This window comes from Rhincodon typus, chromosome 20, assembly GCF_021869965.1.
Source record: "Rhincodon typus isolate 14 chromosome 20, sRhiTyp1.1, whole genome shotgun sequence".
NCBI classification, from domain to species: domain Eukaryota; kingdom Metazoa; phylum Chordata; class Chondrichthyes; order Orectolobiformes; family Rhincodontidae; genus Rhincodon; species Rhincodon typus.
Genome location: NC_063351.1, coordinates 1,826,270 through 1,840,445, shown reverse-complemented (window position 1 = coordinate 1,840,445; position 14,176 = coordinate 1,826,270). Strand labels below are relative to the sequence as shown.

At 43.8% G+C, this 14,176-nt stretch overlaps 1 protein-coding gene across 3 annotated transcripts in view; it reads left to right on the top strand.

Moving 5' to 3' along the window:
* Window positions 1-631: 631 nt before the first annotated feature.
* Window positions 632-14,176, top strand: part of si:ch211-250c4.3 (uncharacterized protein LOC100535981 homolog) — a 55,623-nt gene continuing 42,078 nt past the window's right edge. The window contains exons 1-2 of one of the 3 annotated variants that reach the window (XM_048608944.1): window positions 632-727; window positions 11,778-12,520. In XM_048608944.1, coding sequence (XP_048464901.1) covers window positions 661-727; window positions 11,778-12,520 — 810 coding nt within the window. In that variant the 5' untranslated portion in view covers window positions 632-660. Of the gene's footprint in view, window positions 728-7,512; window positions 7,800-11,777; window positions 12,521-14,176 lie in introns of those variants that run through there. The other 2 variants (XM_048608946.1, XM_048608945.1) reach the window with 2 other exon arrangements.

Sequence of the window (14,176 nt, the reverse complement as noted above, 5' to 3'; positions counted from 1 at the left end):
CCTACGCAGTGTACATATGGTTCCAGGCTCACTGCACTGCACTTTCTAACGTGGCCTTAATCATAAATAAATGAATTCACCATCAGCTTCTCAAGGGCAATTAGGGATGGCAATAACTGACAACAACCCTCTATTCGTGTAAATTCATTAGCAAGGATACCTGGATTGTAAATTGTGCGAGTGAACAAGATAGTGGGATGTCCCAATGTGTAAATAATGAGGGATTTACTGTGTTGAATTTGTCAGAATTATTAGCAAAACTTCACGCTGTTTCGGTAATGCAATCAAATATTCTAGAGTGACTCACATTGAAGGGTCCAGTGCTGGGCAGTAACAGACGCTGTGTTTGGGGGCGATGACTGATGATGTAGCGAGGGGAAGAGATTAGGGAGAGTTTGAGTGTTCATACGTACAATCGTGGTCTTGTTTTCGCACTAACACTGTTTGCTTCAGAAATGTTTTCTTTTCCGTAGTGGGAGTACCCTCGGTGATTGTGTTTCCCTCACTCGATCTCATAAGAACCCACGCTATTTTACCATCTCATCGCCTTCAAACTCCTCAGCTCCCTTCCTGTTTTTGCCCAGTCTCTTCAAATTCTCCTTATCCACAACACGAACATCTGCTCTGAAACTGAACAGAGTGAAGATAGCTCCCTCGGAAATGGGGCCGTTTGGACCAGCAGAGATTATCTGGATTCCGTTCTGGAAAACATTGAATCTTTTCCAAGGTAAAACCCAGGATTTCCTTGTTCCTGTCCTTCACCAAACATCGCACTTCCCCACTAATCCTGCTGTTTATCAAAAGCTGGCTGAAAATGTACAATTTTAATATGTTTGTGACTGGATTTCCCCAACTATTTCTGGTTAAGAAATAGTTTATCAGAAACAACCAGCAATCTGGTCTTTCCCACCTCTCAGCCAATTCTGAATGATTCCCGGATTCTGTGTCCTTCTACTTCCATTCTAATCCATTCCTCCGTCAATGCTGTCTATTTCTCCCCAGACCCCACCCGGTCAAGGTTCCCCAAGTTATCACAGTTCTAGGTGAGATACCCTGAATCGCTAAGCTCATAGTTGATACCTCATTGAGGTAATTTAATGGGGGGTGAATTACTTTCTTCACCCACCACCCTCAGCATCTCTGTTTGTGGCTACAAGGTTAATTTACAAAGGATGCACTGATTTATGAAAAGCTTTCTCCACAAGCCAAATTAATTTATGTTGTGTAAGGAGTCAATGTAACCAGGTTTTCCTGAGTTGACAAAGGTGTGAGTTATGAAATGTGAGTGGAATTAATTACACAACACATACAGATTTTGGGATAAGAAGGGAGTCCAAATAAATGATAAACTATGTATGGATCAATCTTTGGGTTGTTTGTGCAGAGTACATCGTTGATAGCTAGCAGCCGATTGCAAGATTCTTGACTTTGCATGGTTGAACCGAAAGCTTGTGATTTCAACCAAACCTGTTGCACTATAACCTGGTGTTGTCCAGCTTGTGACCTTGTCCACCCCAGTCCAACACCAGCAACTCTACATCATAGTTAAATATAAGAGATAACAAGGTGTAGAGCTGGATAAACACAGCTGGCCAAGTAGCATCAGAGGAGCAGGAAAGCTGATGTTTTGGGTCTTGACCCGAAACGTCAGCTTTCCTGCTCCTCTGATGCTGCTTGGCCTGCTGTGTTCAGCCAGCTCTACACCTTGTTATCTCAGATTCTCCAGCATCGGCAGTTCCTACTATCTCTGTAACATAGTTAAGTATAAGATTGGTACTGGTGACTTTTTATGATAAATTTTAAACGGCGCAAAATCTAGAGTAATTATTTTATAAATTAAACCAAATATGATTAATGATGTGACGATGTGCTGCTGCAGCAGTATGTGGAAACTTCTGGACACTAATATGTCATAGAGTCACAGAGTTGGACAGATTAGAAAAAGGCCCTTCAGACCGTCATGTCTGCGCCAATCAACAAACACCAAACCACACTAACCCCATTTACCTGTACTTCGTCCATAGCCTGCTGTGCCCTCACATTTTAAGTATTTATGCAGTTACTTCTTAAATGTTGCCTTCCAAAACCCTCTCAAGCTGGACATTCCTTATTCCTACCAGCCTCTGGGTGAAAAAAAAAATTTCCTCAGATCTAAACCACTGGCTCCTCACCTTAAACTTATGCCGTCTGGTCTTGGACACATTCTCACGATCCACCCTGTCTAAGCCTGTCATAATTTTGTATATTTCAATCAGATACCCCCTCAGCCCTCTCTGCTCCAATGAAAACAAACCCAGTCTATGCAGTCTCTCCTCTTAACTGAGACTTTCCATTCCAGACAATATCCTGGTGAATCTCCTCTCTATCCTCTCCAGCACAATCAAGTTCTTCCGATTATGTGGTGACCAGAAACACATACAGTATTCCAACTGTGGCCTGACCAATGTTTTATAAATTTTAACTAGACTTCCTTGCTCCTATGTTATACATCTGGCTAATGAAGGCAAGCAACCCTTTCCCTTCTTCACCACCCCGTCTACTGTGCTGACAGCTTCAGGATTTATGGACTTGGATATCAAGGTCCCTTTATTCCTCAGTATTCCCTAGGGACCTACCATTCATTTTATATATCCTTCCCTTATTAGACCTCCAAAAATGCATCACCGAACACTTTTCAGGATTAAATTCCACCTGCTTTGCTCTGCCCAATTTGTCAGCTGATCAATATCAGACTTTTGCCTGGGACCATCCTCCTCACTATTAACAACACTACTAGTTTTCAGGTCATCTGCAAGCTTACTAATTATACCTTCTACATTCACATCCAAGACATTAATGTACATAACAAACAACAAGGATCCCAGCACCAATCCCTGTGGTACACCACTGGTCACATGTTTCCAATCACAAAAACAACCTTCGATCAACACTCTTTACATCCTATTTGAAAGCCAATTTTGGACCCAGTTTGCCAACTTGCCTTGGATTCCATGGGCTCTTACCTTTTGAACCAGCCTTCCATGTGGAACCTTGTCAAAGGCCTTAAGTCCACATAAACCATATCAACTGCACCAACTTCATCAATATATTTAGTCATCTTTCAAAAAACTCAATTAAACTAGTCAGACAGGATCTCCCTCTGTGCTGACTACCCCGATCAATCCCTACATTACCAAGTGTCAATTAATCCAATCCCTCAGAATCTTTTCCAATAATTTCCCTACCACTGACATCTGACTAACTGGACTGTAATTACCTGGCCTATACCTGCTGCTCTTCTTGAACAAAGGAGTCGCATTAGCTATCCTCTAGTCACCTGCCACTTCTGTGGCCGGTGAAATGTTAAATATCTCCTCCAGGGCCCCAGCAATCTCCTCACTTACCTCCCATAGCAGCTGGGATACTTCTTAACGGGCCTTGGGGAATTTTGCACCTTTATGCCCATTGAAATATCTAATACCTCCTCCTTATTAAATTTAACAAGCTCCAGAACGTTGCCATTCCAAATGAATTCCTCAGCTATAATGTACAATCCCTACCGTGCAGAAAGAGACCATTTGGCCCATTGAGTCTGCATCAACCTTCCAAACTGCACCCCACCCAGAACCAGCTTCCCCATCCCCGTAACCCCGTTACATTTACCACGGATCATCCACCTAGCCTGCGCAAATTTAATATGGCCAATCCTCCTAATCCGCACATCTTTGGACTATGGGAGGAAACCGGAGCACCCAGCAGAAAGTTCATGGCTAGAGAGGAATTTGGGATTAAGGATCTAGTTGTCTTCATCCACATTAGTACCAATGTATTAGGATTAGAAAGGAGATTTGAACAGTTAGAAGCTAGATTAAAAAGCAAAACCTCCAAAGTAATAACCTTAGATTACTACCCAAATCATGGGCAAACTGTCATAGCGCAAACAAAGTCCTGGAATTAAATGCATGGCTCAAAGATTGGTTTGGGTGGAATGGATTTCAGTCTGTGAGCACTGGTAGCAGTACTGGGATAGAGGGGAGCTGTTCTGATGAGACAGGCTCCACTTGAACTGTGCTGAGACTAGTGTCAGGGCTGTCTAGAGGGCTTTAAACCAATTAGAGAGGGGAGGGTTTGGAAGAACGGAAATGTGGGCGTACAAAGGAAAAGCATTTGGCAGCATGACAGGGCAGCTATTTGGAAAAAGGATACCCAAAGTGTGACAGGAAGGGACAGAGTATACAAATATAGAAAAACAGCTGTAAATAAGGTTAAATGAGGAAAACATAAAAGGGGCAAATTAATGCCTCTTTACTGAAATTTGCATGATGTTCAGAACAAATTAGATTCTTTAATGCCACAAATAGAGGTTAATGGTTATGATCTTATAGCCATTACAGAGATATGGTTACAAGGAGGTGAAAGCTGGGAACTAAATATTCAGGAATATATGACTTGAAAGGACAGGCAGGAAGAAAAGGATCAGTTCTGAAGAAGGGTCACTGGACTCAAAGTGTTAACTCAGTTTTCTCCCCACGGACGCAATCTGACCTGCTGAGATTTTCCAGCTCTTCTTGTTTTTGTCTCACATTTCCAGCATCCACAGTTGTTTGCTTTATTTGAGAATGGAAAGATGACAGGGTAGTTTTGTTAGTATAGGATGGAATAAGTACAATAGCAAAAAATGATCTTGGAAATGAAGATGGGGAATCCATATGGGTCAAGGCAACAAGTAACAAGAAGATGATGTTGGTGGAAGTAGTCTATAGCTCCCCAAACAGTAGTTATACAGTGGGACAGCGAGAAAAAAAAACAGGAGATAACAAGGGCATATAAAGATAGCAATACATTAATTAGGGGTGACTTTGATCTTCATACAAATTGAGAAAGTCAGATTGGCCACAAGAAAGAAATCAGAGTGTATTCAGGATAACTTCTAAAACAATGTGTTGTGGATCCAAACAGGGATTCAAGCTTTGGTTCTGGTGAACTAATGAGACAGGTTTAATAAGTGATCTCAGTGAATCAATGATCATAACACAATAGAATTTCTCATTCAGTTTGACAGGGAGCAATCTCGGTCAGAAACAACACGGCTAAACTTAAATAAGGGTATTTACAAAAGAATGAGGGGAAAGCTAGCTAGAGTGGACTGGGAAAGAGTTTAGCAGCAAGCTGGATAATTAAGGAACAATGGCAGACATTTAAGAAAATGGTCCAAAGCTCAAAACAAAAGTATATTCCAGTAAAAAAGAAAAGATTCTAGGAGAGGAATAAGACAACCAGAATTTCTCAGGGAAGTTAAAGATAGTATCAAAAAAAAGCATAAAATAAGGCAAAGATTAGTGGTAAGCCAGGGAATTGAGAAAGTTTTAAAACCAACAAAAGTTTTAAAAACCAAAACCAACCAATAAATAAATAAAAACGGGTAAAGATATACTTTGAGGGTGAATTTGCAAGTAAAATCAAAATGGACAGCAAGAGCCTCATTAAATATCTAAAAAGAAAGAGAAATGCAAAAGTGAACATGGCGCCTTAGAGAATAAGGTTGGGGAAATAATAATGGGGAACCAAGAAATGGCAGAGGAGTGGAATAAATACAACAGTCTTCACAGTAGAAGTCACTAACAGCATTCCAAAAATATTAAATAACGAAAGGATGAAAGGAAGAGAGGAAATAAATACAGTAACTATTACTAGAGAAAAACGTACTAAGGAAACTAATGGCGCTGAAGTCCCTTGGACTTGATGAGATGCATCCTTGGAAATTAGAAGTTGTTACAAAGAAGGTGAATGCACTGGTAAAAATCTTCCAAGAATAGTTAAATTCTGGATAATTCCCAGAGGACTGGACAACTGCTGATGTAACACCCTTATTTACAAAGGGAAGGAGACAAAAAATTGGGAACTATGGGCGAGTTAGCTTAACATCTGTTATTTGGAAAAAGTAATAGCAGAGCAGTTTTAGACAACATAAAACTAGGGAAGCAAGTGGTGAGGATGGTACAAAGAACCTCCAGAGGAATATAGACAGATTAAGAGAGTAAGCAAACATTTGGAAACATGTGAAGTTAGGCATTCAGGCAGGAAAAATAGAGAAGCTGAATTTTATTTAAATAGGGAAAGACTGCAGAAAGCTACAGCCTTCAGGGATTTGACAGGACTCATGCATAATCACAAGAAGTTAGCATTCAAGTTCAGCAGGTAATAGAGAAGGGAAATTGAATGTTGGCCTTTATTTCAAAGGGTATGGTTATAAAACTGGGAAGCCTTGTTAAAGCTACACAAAGCACTAGTTAGACCATGCCTGGAATCTGTGAACAGTTTTTGGCCCCTTGCCTAAGAAAAGATATACTGGCATTGGAGGCAGTGCAGACAAGGTCAGAAGGTTAATGTCAGGTATGGAGGGCTTTTCTTATGAGGAGAGATTGAGTAGGTTAGGCCTGTAGTCATTGGAGTTTAGAAGAACAAGAGGTGAACTTATTAAAACATGTAAGATTCTTAGGGAACTTGATAGGGTGGATGTAAAAAAGTTGTTTCCCCTATGGGAGAATCAATGACCAGAGGGCATAATCTCAGAACAAGAGTCACTCTCTTGGGACAGAGGTGAGGAGCAATTTCTTCCATGTAAGGGAAGTGAATCTGTGGAATTCTTTACCATTGAGGACTGTTCAGGCTGTGTTGTTAAGTATATTTAAGGCTGAGATAGAAGATTTTTAACTTGTAACAGAATTGAGGGTTACAGGGAAAAGGCAGAAAAGTGGAATCTGATCAGTGATGATCTCATTGTGTGGCAGAGCAGACTTGATAGACTGAATGGCCTGTCTTGCTCCTACGTCTTAATCTCTGTGCCTCACATTATAAAGGCAGTGTGAGGAATCACAGTCAGGCCCAGGAGTGCTGGATATAGACAGGATAACCACATAATCAGCCAGATCGACAAACAATGCTGAATTTTGCCGGAAATCTGTTCAAAAGAGCTGACTTCACAATCCTTGCCTTGCACGAGGCTGTCAGGAAAACATCTGAGGAAATATTTAACTAACATCACATACCAGCTGCCTCAGCCTGATAGGGCACATTCCTGCCCAACTGTCTCAGCACTTGTCTCTGTGCTCACCATAGACGGTGCAATGGTTATGAAGTTACTCATTATCCAAAGTATTAAAAGATACCGCAGGAAGCTTTTCATGGATGCCAAGAATCTGGGGTAACTATCCTGGGTTGTGCTAATTCTAGGGCTGCTTCTCAAAGCACCTGCTTGTGGCAAAGAGGTAAAAACAAGAAAACAGAAGAATCCACACTATTTCCAAGGAGAGCAGCTTGGAACCTCCTCCTCTGCATTAACAGATTTGCTATGAGAAGGGTTTTGATTTATTTCAGAATTCATTAAGTGACCGCAAATCTTCTCCTCCCCTTAAGGCAAGGCTGTGAGTGGTTGCTTGAGACTGGCCCGTCCAGTTTTAGGATTGTGGGATGGGCTGATTAGCTGGTATCCTCCTCCTTCTCCCAGCCCTCTCACATTATCGAGCAGGGAGCTGTGCCTTCCTCACAGCGGTTTCTGGATGACTGGAAGCTGCAGCCAGTGTTTAAGTTCTGTTCACACCCAGCTTCCTTCCTTCGTTGCAAATCTCATCCAGCCAAGGCAGTGCATTGGAATGCCTCCAGTTTAAACATCTGAGGATATTGTCAGCAGACATGGTTGTATTGTGAGGGGAGGATTGGAAACTGAAGCAGAGAGCCACCGAAACGTTTTGAAGCTGCTGCCTGAGAGATGATGTTTGGGAGAAATGGCATCTTCGGAGCAGGAGGTTCCTGGAAAAAAGGTAGGAAGCAGAAGAGCTTTCTATGTAGTGGTGCTTTAGTGGGATTTACTGTAATGGAGCCAGTCTGCCAGTTAAAGCAGGCTGTGCTCACTGCCTTTTAAAGCTGCCCAGGAATGTGACCTGTCCTCCCCACTATCCTCAGAAACTTTACTCAGGAGGGGCTACTTTGTGAGCTGGACTGACCTCTCTGATTGAACCCTATTTGTAAAGGAGTCCACCAGCCCTCTCTTAACTAATCAGAGTCCTTCCCCTGTTGAATGTACCACAGTTCCAATGTGCATAACCTTTACACATGACACCCCACTGCTAGATGTTTACCCACTCACTCAACACATATCACATCTGTACCTATAATTTTTAAATATTATTTCTTCATCGAATGTGGGCTTTACTAGCTTGGCCAACATTTATTGCTGATCTTCAACTGCTATGGAGTAGGTGAGCTGACTTCTTGAACTGCTGTCGTCCCTGGGGTTTAGGGACACTCACAGTATGAAGTTGAAGTGTGTTTTGTTGCAATTATTATTTGCTTTTAAGTGTGAAACTTTCCCCTCAGTTTTCAGCACCTGACCTGGTCCATGAGGAAAAGAACCATCCCAGAGATTTTTGATCCTGATAGTATTTGATCAGATGATGAATCAAAGCTTACTTTTTAGCACTGCTGACTCCTGGGTTTATACAGCATTAACGGCTAACAGTACATTCGTGTTAAGATCAAACTTCGAGCATGTTATAGTCCTGGATTGTCCAATTAACAGGCTACTTTTCAATTCTTACCTGCCCTGGCTTTTGCTTTCTCTCTCTCTCTCTCACTCTGTCTCCAGATTCATAGGTGCAGTCATGATTTTAACATTGATAGACTGTGCTGCCATCTATATCAGACAGGGCAATGTTGGATTGACCATGCAGCTAATCTCAGAATTCATTGATCCCCGAGTCCCAACAGAAGAGAAGACAGCTTGGAATGGGAGTTACAGATTGATCAAACATTTCCTGCTGAATGAGCCAAGGATTGATTATCTGGGATGCTTCTAAAATGACTGTATCGAAAGTTGGTTTCAGAGGTGAACTTACTTACAAAGAGTTGATTTGATACAATAATATTCCCTTCTCTGGCCCCTGAGCTTTTTAGACCAAATAACAGCAATATAAACTAACTATGTCTGTCCTTAAATGTGTAAAAAATCAGTGAGGTTTCACGTAAGAGTTGTTCCCAACTCTTGAGCACAGAGGTGAAATATGAATTGCAAATGGATTAAGGGGAAGAAGAATGACGGTACTGACTGGGGATTAGTTCTCAGGATGTGATGAGCAAGTGTGGCTTGGGGAATATGTACTTATTGCCAGCTTTTATCTAAGCAAGTTCAAGTGAAAGGATAAAGATGCAAAATTGAGGTCTGTATCATGTTGATGATTCGGGTGTCATGGGAATCATGGATGAGGCAAAACACGATTTGGGGGCCACTCCCAGCACAACCCTCATTACCCACCGTGTTGTGAAGGATGATAGCTCAGTCACTGCCCTCTCACCCCTGCACTGGAAACCAGCACAAGAGGTAGATGGTGGTCCAAGTCTAAGGAACAAGATTAGGCCATCCATTCAATACGATCATTGCTGATTATCCACTTTGATGTTTTTCTCCCCCCACACTGTCCCCATATCCCTTGATACCATTAATGACTAGAAATCTATCACTCTACTTTAAACATACTCAACACCTCAGCTTTCACAGCCATCTGGCTTAGAGACTTCCAAACATTCACAACCCACGAGTAACGAAATTTCTCCACATCCAAATTATACCCTGGGTTCCAGACTCCCCAACCAGAGGAACCATCTAACCAGTATCAATCCTATCTCTTTAGGTATTTTTTAAGTTTCTTTGAGAGCACCTCTCATTCTTCAAAGCTCTGGAGAATACAGGCCCAGTTTACTCAATCTCTCTTCATAGGACAGTCCCTCCAAACTGGGAACAAGTCTGGGGAACCTTTTCTGAACTCTTTCTTTGGCAATAAAACGTTTTGAAATAAGGAGACCAAAACTGCACACAGTATTCCAGGTGCGGACTAACCAGGCTCCTATACAATTGAAGCAAGACTTTGCTACTCCTGTACTCAAATCTTCTTCAATAAACATTCCATTTCCTTTAGATCTTATAGTATCTGCCCATTAGAGAAAGGGGGGGGGGGGGGGCGCGGTTGGTGATGTATCATATGTAACCAGGAATGATGGCACTGCCTATAGTCAAGAGATAGCATTGCCTGTACACAGGGAGGATAACACCGCCTGTAGCCAAGAGAGAGTGATAATGCCTGTAACTGAGAGGATGGCACTGCTTGTAGCCAAGGGACAATGATATTGCCTGTACATGAGGAGGATAGCAATGCCTACAGCCAAGGGAGGGTACTTGGCAATGCCTATAAGTGAGAAGGACTGTGCTGCTTGTAGCCAGGAGATTGGCACCACCTGCAGCTGAGGAGGACAACAATGCCTGTAACTGAGGGAAGATGGTACTGTCTGTAATGGAGGAGAACAGCACTGCCTCTAGTTGAGGAGGGGACCACCTCCTGTAGCCAAGAGATTGGTGCTGCCTGTAGCTGAGGGAAGATGGTGCTGTCTGTAGCTGAGGCAAGATGGTACTGCCTGTAGCTGAGGAGGACAGCGCTGTCTGTAGCCAAGGGGGACTTACACCACCTGTAGCCAGGGTAGAGGGCACTGCCTGAGTCTGTCACAGTGACTATGGATTTTTCTAAACTAGAACAAACAACAATTGTTTATTGATTGGTGTATTTGGGAGATCCCAGAGGCACTGAACACTAGGACAGGCCCAGGAGTGAAAAGGATGACCTTGACCTTTTCCATTCTGAGGAAGTCTTGGGGGTAATCAGGGGGTTATGGACTTTCCTGTCTGGATCTTTCTGTTTAAATCCCCCTGACCCCCTAGCCCCCACCATAGACGATCAAACTTTACCAAAAGGACCCGTAAAGCAGCAAGGAAAGGTGGGAAAGGGCTGGTGGTCACCCTTCAACTTCAAATGTCATTTTTACCAGCAGCTGGGAAGCTGGCAGTATTTCCTCCTCTCCATTAGTTGCATAAGTTGCCAATCATAGTCCTCCTTCTGTGAGTGCTAACATTATTGTTGGCAGAGGGAAGACTGTCTGGGGAACACTGGGAGCCCCATTACCCCGTTCAGGCCAGGGGATGAGGCCCGCTCAACTGAGCACTCTGTGGCAGGCAGCTAACCCTCGCTCCCTCCCTCAATAGCCCTCACCCAGGCCTGTCTGACTGACTCCAGCACCCCCCAAAACACCAGATCATATTAGCTGTGTGGAGTGGTTCCACGGTGACCACAGATGCAGTCCCGGCTATGGCCACTGCTCCAGGAAACAGCCCTCCAATTGGCCATGGGGTGGGGTGGGGGGCCATTGAACATTGTTAACCAGGCTGGCAGAATCAAGAATTGTGATGGCGCAGAAGGAGGCCATTCAGTCCATTGTGCATGCACTGGTTCTATTACCCAGAGCCAGTTTTTTTTAAATTCACTCATGGGATGTGGGCATTGATGGCTGGCCAGCATTTATTGCCCACCCCCAGTTGCCTTTGAACTGAGTAGCTTTGTAGGCCATTTCAGAGGGCAGTTGAGAGTCACCACATTGCTGTTGATGTGGAGTCACATGTAGGCCAGACCAGGTAAGGATGGCAGTTTCCTTCCCTAAAGGACATTAGTGAACCAGATGGGTTTTTCTGACAACCAACAATGGTTTCATGGTCATCAGTACATTCTTAATTCCAGTTTACAATTGAATTCAAATTCCACTTTTAGAATACTGAGTTCAAGCATGGACAAATTGGACCGAAGGGTCTGTTTCTGTGCTGTAAAACTCCATGAATGGCCAGCAGTGGGTTTGAGTTTTGATAGCTTTGTGTGAGCTGAGTACGTTTGAAGTTGATGACCCTGTGGCTTTTGTGTTTCTAGTGGTGAGACAGGAGTCGTGCAAGAAGAAGGTGGTTCTGACCAAAGTGACCCCCCTCCAGAATGGCTCACAGAGTGAGGACACCCTGTCACATCCAGTCCCAGCCAAGACAGGAAATCCTGAGACCAACCCAGCTGAGGAAGCAGAACGATTGAAGTCTGGATTCCAGAGCTCCTTCTCAGAGTGTGCTACAGTCGCCGAGCCGTCCAACTGCTCCATCCTGAAACTCTATAAATCAGAATCTGAGGACTCGGGGGTTGAACTGCCCAGCGGCACGAACTCTCCATCTACCCCCTCGGGATCTGAACAGAGCTTTGTCGTGCATCGGAGGGAGTCGTCCTGTGACTCTGGGATGGCTTTGAGCATTGTGTCCTCGTCCCCGGGAGTTCAGCATTGTCCATTCACAGCTGACCGTCACAACCCCGACCAGTGTTCAAAAGAAGACTCAAGGCCCAGGGATGCTCCAGTGAAAGTCAAGAAACTACCCACGGCCACTGCGAATTGGAAAAAGACCAACAACCCCAGCAGAAACACGAATCAGAGTCCGACCGTTATAAATGAGGAAGTGACCCAGCCCAGGCATGTCTCGCTTGTTGAAATCGTCATTGCGGACACCAATTCAGCAAAACTGAACGGAGCAGGAAAACATGTAAGTGAAACCCCATTCAATCAAGAGACACTGAAAAGACGACCATCAAGCGACAGTCTGAACGACTACATGGAGGAATGCTGCAGGCTAAGTCAGGTGAGACAGGTCTTTGTTATTCTGACGTTTCCTCAAGGTTCATAATGTTTGGTTTCAGGAAGACCCGAACTGGACGTTAGGAAGTTTTACAAGGTTTTCAAAGTGAATTTGGTTTCATCGCTGAAAAGCACCAAGAAAGGGAGGAAACCAAGAGGCTGTGATACCATGGATTCAAACTTTGAAACCAAAACATATTTAGCGGGTGGGGAGCAGGCACAGAACAGTTGAAGGATGAGGCAGATGAGGTGGGTTTATAACAAGAAACGTTATTTCAGGCGAGAGCTATTACAGATGGATGTTACAGGTAAGGTCAGACATGTAGAGGGCAAAGGCAGTGCATCAGGCAGTTGGTGATATAACAGGCAGGGCGAGTATGGAGCAAAGTGCATAACAGATGAGGAGTATAACAGATGAAGAGGTAAGACAAGTGAGGAGTGTGAACAGGTGGGGACAATATTAGGATTGGAATGTAACAAGTAGGTGACATTACTGACAAGGAGCATAGCAGTTGACGTATATAATAGACAAGGGATTTAGCAACCAAAAGATATCACAGAAAATGGGGGTTTAACAGGCAGGGAGTGTAAAGGTGTGGTTGTTGATAAGGAGCTACAATAGACAGGGAATATCATAATGGGGAGAATAGGTAAGGAGGGGTAGAACAGGCAAGTATTTAAAAGGTGAGTTATATTACTTGAAAGGGCCATAACATGGGAATGTAACATGTTTGGGTTATAATGGAGGCTACAATAGATGTGGGTGGTATAACAAGTGAGTATGTAACAGGTGTATTGTTTAACAAGATACCCCTTTCTTTACTTAACTTGTATGTTGGTTAATTTTGGACGATATTATTGTTTCTAGAAATTTTGTAACATGGATGATAAACTGACCTGTAGTTGCTCAGCTTATCTTTATCCTTTTTTTCGGTAAAAGGATGTAAGGATATTCCTTCCCCTTCCTTGTCAGCATTCCGCAGGAACCATTCCCTCTGGGACATTGTGGTTCCCTCCTCCTTCTCTCCCAACACCTTCCCACAGCATCTTCACATGCAACCGCAGATGGTGTAGTAACTGGAAGGCTGACGTTTTGGGCCTAGACCCTTCAGCAGAAATGGGGGAGGGGAAGGGGGTTCTGAAATAAATAGGGAGAGAGGGGGAGGCGGATAGAAGATGGATAGAGGAGAAGATAGGTGGAGAGGAAACAGACAGGTCAAAGAGGCGGGGATGGAGTCAGTAAAGGTGAGTGTAGGTGGGGAGGTAGGGAGGAGATAGGACAGTCCAGGGAGGACGGACATGTCAAGGGGGCGGGATGAGGTTAGTAGGTAGGAAATGGGGGTGCGGCTTGAAGTGGGAGGAGGGGATAGGTGGGAGGAAGGACAGGTTAGGGAGGCAGGGACGAGCTGGGCTGGTTTTGGGATGCGGTGGGGGAGGGGAGATTTTGAAGCTTGTGAAATCCACATTGATACCATTGGGCTGCAGGGTTCCCAAGTGGAATATGAGTTGCTGTACCTGCAACCTTCGGGTGGCATCGTTGTGGCACTGCAGGAGGCCCAGGATGGACATGTCGTCTGAGGAATGGGAGGGGGAGTTGAAATGGTTCGCGACTGGGAGGTGCAGTTGTTTATTGCGAACCGAGCGTAGGTGTTCTGCAAAG